The sequence below is a fragment of the Equus caballus genome, chromosome 11, assembly GCF_041296265.1.
Source record: "Equus caballus isolate H_3958 breed thoroughbred chromosome 11, TB-T2T, whole genome shotgun sequence".
Classification (NCBI taxonomy): Eukaryota; Metazoa; Chordata; class Mammalia; order Perissodactyla; family Equidae; genus Equus; species Equus caballus.
The window spans coordinates 50,986,723-50,995,949 of NC_091694.1; the positions used below are offsets into that span (position 1 = coordinate 50,986,723).

Genomic DNA, 9,227 nt, shown 5'->3' on the forward strand with positions numbered 1-9,227 from the left:
CCTTCCGGAGCAGGATGACACCCCCTCCCGCCACATTCTGGAGCAGCGGCGTGGGAGGGAGGATGGAGGGGCCCACCCTGGGGCCTGTGGGTCCTAAGCTTAGCCTGGCCCCATCCCCACCCCCAAAAGAGGGAACCTTTGGCACTACTGGACGTCGAGATTGAGAGTGCTCCGGACCTCGGATAAACCTCCTCCTCTAGGGATGGAGTGTGTAATCCCTGTCCTGGCATCTCAGCTACACACAGACACAGTCCACTTCTGTTACAGGTTTAATGAAGTCTGAAAGGCACGCGCGATCGTGGTCAGAGATAAGGAGGCCCCGCCAGGCTCTCTCTCTGCACCTCAATGGAAACGATGTGGTGTCCGGGTACCATGGCCAGACCCAGCACACGGGGTTCCCCGGCAGAGAAGGAATCTGGAAAGGAGGGTCAGAGCATCAGGGAGGCGGGCCAGCGTGGGCCCCGCCCTTTCTGGGCCACGACTTCCAGCCCCAGAAAAAGAGCGGTGCAGACAAGCACTGGAGGAGAACTGCCTTGCGTGAGGCTCGGCCGCATTCCCAGGCGGGTGTGCATTCCCCGGGCACTGACCCGACGGCTTGAGGAACTCCTGCGCCGAGCCCAGGATGACATTGCAGTCGCGGTCGGTGCAGAGGAAGCAGCCGACCAATGTCCGTCCATCTGTCATGCGAATGCGCATAGTCTTGTTGAGCAGCGCCTCCAGCTGCTGTCTTGCGCGCGTAGCCGGCGAGTCCTCGCGCTCCCCGTCTGAGTCCTGCGCGGGGTGGGACACGCGCTGAGACCGCGCCGCCCCGGCTGCCGCCCACCCGCGGAACCACAGCTCCCGACAGCCCGCGGGGCACTCACATGAAGCCCAGAGCCTGCCGGGAGCTGCAGTTCCCCCTTCGTCCCCCCATCTTGCTCCCCGACTGCCCCTCAATCCCAAAACCTGAGCCTGCGCTAACCCCGGCGCTGGAGCTGCTTTGACGCCGGCTGCAACAGCCATTCTCTTCTCGTAGCAGCATGGTTGGTCCAGCTCCGGCCATTTGCCCTGGGGCCTCCTCCGGGCCCTTCAACTTCCTAAGAACCTTTCGGGTCCGGCGATCTGAGATCTCGCGAGCGCTCCCCACCTCTTTTCTTTCGCGAGATCACCGGTCTTCCTCCCCGTCTCCTCGGCAACTGCAGAGATCTCGCGAGCTTCTTCCACTTTTTCAGTGCTGTGACTCACTGAGGCCTATTACGCCCGATGTCTTAAGATATCGCGAGAGATTTTACCTCTCTAGTTTCTTACCTATCCTTTAGGAACATTGGAATTTAGCGAGAATACCTATTTTTATAATCGCCCTATTCTTCGAGCGACAGTCTGCCCTAAATATCCCCTGTAGCCCAGGCCACTCTGAATTAAAGCGGAGTGTGTTCGCTTTCCCCAAGAACTACAAGGAACGCAACTCAATTAACTTGAATGCTGGAATCAGACTACGTTTCCCGTGAGCACGTGCAGCCCACCCTCCTCCGCCTCCACAGCGTTTCCTCTGAGTGGACGGTGGCCGGAAAAGAACAATGGTTTCCATGTCAGCGGGTAAACGCGCTAGCCTTAGCTCCTGGACGAGAGGCAGGATGCAGTAATGCCTGCGTGCTGAGGAGTGAGGAAGCAACTAAGGGAGCCCGATGACCAATAGAGCAAGAGCCATGCCGCGCCGGGGCCTAGTGGCCGGGCCAGACTTTGAGTATTTCCAGCGTCGATATTTCACGCCGGCCGAGGTGGCCCAGCACAACCGGCCGGAAGACCTCTGGGTGTCTTACCTGGGATACGTGTATGACCTAACGCCGTTGGCACAGGCGTACAAGGGTAAGGGCGACCCTTTGGGCCAGCGTCGGGGTGTGTGTTTGGGTGCCTGGTTCTAGCGTGGCTAGCGTTGACGGCGGCTGCTCCTTCCCAGGAGACCTGCTGCTGAAACCCATCGTGGAAGTTGCGGGCCAGGACATCAGCCATTGGTTTGATCCAAAGACCAAAGACGTGAGTTGTGCTGGAACCTGGGGTTAGGGAAGGGGCACTGGAGAGCAGGGATGGAAAGGAAAAGCAGGGGCTAGCCAGAGACCGAGATAGTGACTGCTCCCACTCTTGGCCCCTAAACCCTGCTTTAAAGATCCGCAAGCACATAGATCCGCTGACCGGTACCCTGAGATACCGCACCCCCCGGGGCCGCTTTCTGCACGTCCCGCCTCAGCTGCCCCGTTCGGACTGGGCCAATGATTTCGGGATGCCCTGGTGGCAGGGGTCGCGTTACGAGGTGGGGCGACTGTCCGCCAAGACCCGGAACATCCGCATCATTAACACGCTCACGTCGCAGGAGCACACACTGGAGGTGAGAACTGGTGCCCGGGAGCATGTTACTGGGAAATTCCAGCAAATCTTCAGGCCATCAGCTCTCCCTAACCGGTGGGAGCTGTATTTTCTTCCCTTTTAGGGGAAACCGAGGAAAGCAGGCCACCTGATCCCCAGGGTTGGGAATTCAAGTGGCTGGGTCACAAGGTACTAGAGACCCCTTCATAAGCCCAGGACAGCAGTTCATGCATCTCAGTGACGGTGGTCCTGGGAAGAGCTTACATGCTGTGTTTTGGACAGCAATTGCAATTGGACTCTCTTATTAGTCTACTCTATTGTGGGGATGAGGTGAGGGGCAGTGACTTTTACCCTTTAGTGCCATCCGTTTGTTAGAAGTAGCTGCCATAAAGACAGGTAGACTCTGGGGCCATTCACTGCTTGCTTGAGCTCCAATGTCATTTCTGGGACTGTGGAGCGCCTGAACCTGCTTTCGGCCAAGGGAGGCACTTTGATCCCAGCTCTTTCATCTTTTGGGCTCCTCGCCTTTGCTTGGGGAGTGTGTGTGTGTGTGTGTGTGTGTGTGTGTGTACCTGTTCCACCCAGAATTCTGGGGGTGGCATGCTTTCATGTTCTCCAGGTGGGGACCCTGGAATCAATGTGGGAAATCCTACACCGCTATCTCCCCTATAACACTCATGCTGCCAGCTACACATGGAAATTTGAAGGGAAGAACCTGAACATGGATTATACTCTGGAAGAGAATGGGATCCAGGATGAGGAGGAAGAGTTTGACTCTCTCACTATGGACAGTACACTCTACACACCGGCAATACTGCTCTACTTCAATGATGACCTCACAGAGCTATAGGAAAGGAGATGTATGCTCATGTAGACTCAAGACATATTTTGAGTTTGGCTGTTTCTGTGCCCTGTAGGAAAAGAGGTGGGGATGTGGGGGTGCTTGGATCCAGATCTCCATTCCACTCTGGGAACTGGCCTGTGGTTCCTATGCTCTCCTGAACTGTAAAGGTCCTACTCCCCAGGTCCATTATAATTTACTCTGAAAAAGTTAGGGAGAATGCTAGAAGTGAACTAATTTTTAGGAATGCTACAAGATGAAGTATCTTGGATGAGGGAGATGTAGGACAGGATAGCTCAGGCAGAACTTCTTGATAGTAAGAGAAAGAGAAGTCCTACACAGGGGTGAGGGATGGAAGAACTTTTTTGGCAATGATGGACATGGGATGGCTGCAGGAAGATGGGATTTACAAAGACAGGAATAGGAAATGTCTATCACCGGCCATATAAAAGTGGCTTATCTCTGAATAGTATCTGGCAGGTGAAACCCAAGGGGAAGAAAGGAAGTGAATGGTTACCAGGTAATTCAGGCTAGATATTATGCTATGTGCTGTATACACACTGTTTGATATGACTACCCCATAAGATGGATACCATAACTACTATTTTACAGATAGGTCTTTTGAAGCTTAGCAAGATTTAATAGCACAAAGGTATACTAGATAGTAACCAGGATGCAAACCTAAGTCTGCCCAATTCCAAAGTCCATATTCTTTTCAGCATACAGGGACTATCTCAATGTCCTAGGCTCATTGCACAATGGGAAGCTGCAGGCCTATTGTGTAGTCAGCCGTTTTTTTCCTGCAGTTATTGCCTTTGGAAGGGAGTTAGCAGAGTTCAGCTGCACCAGAGGAGACAGGGAAGGCTAAGTGTCAGCTGACCATTAGCTATGGGGATACTTCCTGGTTAATCCCTAGCACAAATTTTCTTCTGACTTTTTTGAGGCAAAGAGGTGGGTATATACTGACTCCAGGAAAAACTAGAGTGGGGAAACGGCCTTCGGATCGGGACACTTTGGATGGGGGAGCAAAAAGGAGGTAAATGGCACAGTATATTCATGATAGGCCTGTGCCTCTTAGGGAAGGTAAGTGAGGCACAGTGGACTTTGCAAGATGGTAACTCTGCAAGAGGGGGCGTGACAGGGGTCCTCCTTAGAGAGGAGCTCAGGAAGTCAGAAAACTGGTGACCAAAAGAGAACCACCATCGGAGGCAGTACCCAGATTTGGTCCCCTTTAACCTAAGCAGGCGTGGGGAATGAGAATAACAGGAGAAATTCCTGACAGTAGCAGGCAAAAAAGAATCAGGGAGAGGTTGGTGCATCATCCTGGCAGAGGGCACCAGGGCCCAGTGCAGGGCAAGGTGGCCCCTGTGAGACACTGGGTGAGCTGCATAGGAGTTTTATGAGGGGCTGACTATGAAAGGCTTGGACAAAGGTGGAGACATCTGTACTGGCTTCAGCAGTTATCTGAACTCACTGTGAGACTGAGGGCTTCCACTCAGCCCTATGTGCTCCAAGACTCTGTGAACTGTCTGAATCATTTTGATGTTTAATCAGTTCTGCAGTTGTTTCATGTGTGTCTTGTCTGCTCAATTAAACCCTAAAGTATTTGAGAACCAAAGCTATGCTGTTGCTTTAGCACCAGACTCAGGGCCTGTGCCTATGGGATCTGCCCAAACCCATCCCTCTTGCAGAGGATCCTACTTCAGTATCTCTTGCCAGAAACATCCCTTTCTTCACGCACCCAGACACTCTCCAAGTAGATTCTATCTCCTAAATATCTCTGGAACCCTTCTCTTCTCCAAGCTATCATCACCTCTTTTCTAGACTGCTGTGGAAACTTCCCAACCAGTCCTCCCATTTCCACATCTGTCCTCCACAGAGCAGAGTGAGCTCTGAAGAACAAACCTAAAGATCTAACTTTCCTCATTCAGATTTTGCAGTGGCTTCCAGTTGCTTTGGGAATAACGTCGTAAATTCAAAGACTGTGCAGAAATCACCCCCTGCCGACCTTGCGTATCTCATCTTGCATCACTCCTCTTTGTTCCCTATGTTCCAGCCACCCAGACTGGCTTTCAGTTCATTAAATGTCTTCTTGCCTCAGAGCTGTCACATAGACTGTTCTCTCTGCTTGCAACACTCTTCCATTTTCCACCTAGCTGATTCTAAATATTTCTTCCTCAGGGAGACTTTCTCTGATTTCTTGGTGCAGGTCAAGACTTTCTGTTAAATCTTCTCTTAGCACCATGCATATTTCAGAGCACTTCTTATAATTGTAATGTTAAAATTATGGATGTAATTGGCTGGCTGGCTGCTAGATTGTAAGCTCATGAGGGCAGAGATCATGTCCATCTTGTTCACTGCTGTATTCCCAGCGTTGGGTAAACAGCTGCTGCTCAATAAATTTTGATTGTATGAACTCAAATGTTAAGTGAATTCATCTGTTTATAATAACTAGTGGATGGGATGCTGTGTCCTAGGAGGCAAGGTAGGACTAAGAAATAGATGTCTGGATCTTCTGCTGTAATCACAGGTTTCTTTTTCCTTGCTTCCCATAGAGCCAAGACCAAAAATTACTCCGGAGAGGTTCTTCCTCTCCCCAGAGATTTTCGGGGCAATCGACCTGTCATTTCTCCACTTGGCCACCAGGTGGCTGTAATTGTCTATAGAGTCAGGGAGAGGAGGCTGGAGGAGGGAAAACACTTCCAAGTTCTAAAAAGGTTAGGACTAAAGGTGGCTTTGACATTTATATGGGAGGGAAGGATCAGGAAAAAAGGAAAAACCACATGGCCACTATTCTATTAGCATTAGATTTATTCCTGTTTTTAATTTTTTCCACAAGTACATGCCAGGAAAGGAGAGTAGTTTGAGAAATAAAACTCGTGGGATAGGATAAAAAAAGACAAAAACAAACAAACTCATAGGGGGTCTGATTACAGGGGTGGGTGTGTATGGGGTAAGGCACAGAGCTGTGGAAGGAATAAAGATCACACATTTTTAAGATAATAGAGTACATTCATTTATGAATACTTACTTGTTCTTTTTTTTTTTTTTTTTTGTATAAAACTTTCCACTAGGCACCACCTTGTTCTCTAAATATCCAAGACTGGATATTTGCATGAGAAGTATGTAAATAATGCCTTGGCCTAAATCCTAGAAAGTAAATAGAAATTAGTGTAGAGTCTAGTCCTTGTGATCTCTTTAGTTTTGGAGGGAGGTGGGGTGGCAGTTGGAATATTAAAAGGAAAGCTGCCTGTCCTCAGTACAGCATAGCAGCTTCAGAGGACTCAATGGGCAAATATTTCCCACAAGCCTTAGTTCCTATAGGCACACGTCACTGGGGGTAAATAAAGAGGTGCCCATTTCTTGCAGGAAGCTTGCCTGCTCAATGGGATAAAAGATACACACATGAAAAGGTAAATGAAAACAGTACATGATAAAGGACAAAATTATGGTATAGAAAAAGTTTCCACCCTCATGGTGAATCACAGGTGGATTCTTAACCTGGACCTCCAGAAATGGTTTCTAAATATTGTATGTGTGTGTGCGCAGATGTCTATTATTTTGGAAAAGGGTTCTATAATTTCCATCAGAGTTTCAAAATGGCCCAACCTTCTGCCCCTGAAATAGCACACCCACACACACAAATAATAATTTAAAGACCCTCAAAAATAAAATATCAAGGGGCCTGGCCCGGTAGCCTAGCAGTTAAGTTCATGCACTCTGCTTCAGTGGCCCAGGGTTCACTGGTTCGGATCCTGGGTGCGGACCTACACACCGCTTATTAAGCCATGCTGCGTGGCAGGCATCCCACATATAAAATAGAGGAAGATGGGCACAGATGCTAGTTCAGGGCCAATCTTCCTCTGCAAAAAGAGGAGAATTAGTGGCAGATATTAGCTCAGGGCTAATCTTCCTTAAAAATAAATTAATTAAAATATCAAAGGTGAAAATACGTGGGCCCAGGATTCCTGGCATCTGTCTCAACAGTCTACCTTCAACCTATTACACCCATATTGCCATAGCAGCAATTCCTAAAGCTTTAACCCTTGAGACTAAGTTTATGACTAGTCTGAACCATTTTACCACTGTCCCAAATTCTAATCTGGATGTACCTTGGAGCTGAGTGAGGGCATCTATCATTTGGGTTTGGGACCGTAACGCGCAGTCATGACATCAGGTAAGGTTAATACACCCAGCTCCCACAGCTGAGTTTAGGTAAACCACATAGATGTGTTGGTACTGGGAGAACAGCCCCTTTATCATGGATCAGCAAGAGGACATGGAGGTTTAGTTGTAGAGAAAGCAGACAGAATTTAAAACCTGAATGATCTTGGAAGTCAAGATTAGGCATTCAAAATACTACAAATAAATATGCAGCCCAAACACTGGGTATTCTAGGCACATGGGAAACTCTAAAAAAAAAGCTGGTGAATGAGTAAGTGAAGTGAGACCACCAAGACCACTAAAGTGGGGTCAGGGGAAAAGAAGGTTGAGATGAGGCACAAGATGGTAGAGAGACTGCTAGAATTAAGTCTCTCTTACTGGGAGCAGCTCAGCTCCTCCCCTTTGGGAGCTTAATGTTTAGTGGGAACTTGGGCATCCAGCTTCAGTCATCTGACTTACTCATTGCTGTATCCCCAACAGTCATACAATGCTGGCATAGAGTGGCAATAAATACATTTGTTTCAGGAATGAACAGTACACGTAACCCCTGCTATTTGAAATGTCTGAACTGAGGAGCCAAATAGTTTCAGATAATAATGTGGTGTCCCATGCCACTTGCTGCCTTTCACTATTTGAAGAAAGCTGAAGAGATATCTGGATAGTGAATGACATTTGTGCTGATAAATTCTTCCAGTCCTCTTATAGAATAGTAAGAAAGATGAAATAGTCCCTTGCCCTTAATGAACAGCCTAGAGGGGTAGATATTACTCCATCATAGTTTATCGGTTGAGAATGTATTTGGCTGCAAGTAACAGAAGGCTGACTGCTGGGGCTCAACTACAAAGGATTCATTTTTCTCACATCATAAGAGAGTCTGTGGTGTAGTGACTTCACTACATAGTTCATCAGTGTCTCAGGTGGTTCCTATTTTGATCCTGATGTTTATCACCTTTTTGGCTGCTCTACTTCTAGCCCGTCTTGTGGGCAGGAAGGAGGAAAAGGGGAAGAAAGAAAGGGCAGTGCCTATATCAAAGCAAAAAACTTTCCCAGACATCCTTAGCAGAACTTTGATTATGTCTCACTCATAGGAAATGTATTACACAATGACCCTTAGCTGCAAGGGAGTCTGGGACAGTGAGTATTTCATACTGACATCCACAACAAAAGCAGGGTCCACTATTATTATAGGAGAAAATGGATACCAGGTAAGAATTAGTGATATCTTCTACAAGAAGTGTGAAAGGTGTATTCATCCATTCGTTAACAAAAAAAGTTATTAAGCACTTTGTGCCAGGAACTGTTCCAGGTACTGGCAATAAAGCAGTGAATGAGACAGGCAAGTTTCCTGCTTTACTGGGACTCATACTCTGTGGGATAAACAATAACAAGCAGACAAGATCATTTCAGATAGCGCTAAAAGCTGTATACTATACATGTATATAGATACACATAGAAATACACACACACATATATACATATACCAAAAGCATTATAAAGACAAAGAAACAGAGCCACACGAGTGAGCGATGGTGAATGATCAGAGGCTTGCCTGAGATGATCACAAAGACTGATCTGTATTACCTGTAGATCTGCATTTACCTGCATTGATCACTTACTCCTCACAACAAACTTAAGTACTGCTTTTATTTTCACTGAAAAAAGGAAACTGAAGCACGGAGAGGTTGAGAAACTTGCCAAGGGTCACACAACTAGTAAAGTAGCAGAGGTAGGCTCTGAACCAAGACCCTCTTAGTCACAGACCACCCTCTTAACCACTGAGTGGCACCACCTGCCTGCATGACAAACATAAGATGCTCTTCCAGTTACCTATTGCTGCTTAATAAAACCATCCCAAGACTTAAGTGGCTTAAAACAACAATCA

At 47.8% G+C, this 9,227-nt stretch overlaps 2 protein-coding genes across 4 annotated transcripts; one reads left to right on the top strand and one right to left on the bottom strand.

The window, feature by feature from the left end:
* Positions 1–256: 256 nt before the first annotated feature.
* NAA38 (N-alpha-acetyltransferase 38, NatC auxiliary subunit) lies at positions 257–1,778 on the bottom strand. 3 transcript variants are annotated; one of them, XM_014728598.3, is made up of 3 exons: positions 962–1,778; positions 588–771; positions 257–415 (listed from the first exon to the last, which is right to left on the bottom strand). In XM_014728598.3, the coding sequence occupies exons 1-3, from the start codon at positions 1,040–1,042 to the stop codon at positions 303–305; spliced, it is 378 nt and encodes a 125-aa protein (XP_014584084.2). In that variant the 5' UTR covers positions 1,043–1,778; the 3' UTR covers positions 257–302. The 3 variants fall into 3 exon arrangements, with proteins under 3 accessions (XP_014584084.2, XP_023509510.1, XP_005597815.1); XM_023653742.2 differs by having other exon boundaries at positions 588–792; positions 962–1,096; XM_005597758.4 differs by having other exon boundaries at positions 588–1,002.
* Positions 1,303–5,603, top strand: CYB5D1 (cytochrome b5 domain containing 1). Its single transcript, XM_001504794.5, has 4 exons — positions 1,303–1,845; positions 1,937–2,013; positions 2,144–2,362; positions 2,960–5,603. Exons 1-4 carry the CDS (start codon positions 1,665–1,667, stop codon positions 3,188–3,190), a joined length of 708 nt encoding a protein of 235 aa, XP_001504844.2. The 5' UTR covers positions 1,303–1,664; the 3' UTR covers positions 3,191–5,603.
* The last annotated feature ends 3,624 nt before the right edge of the window (positions 5,604–9,227 follow it).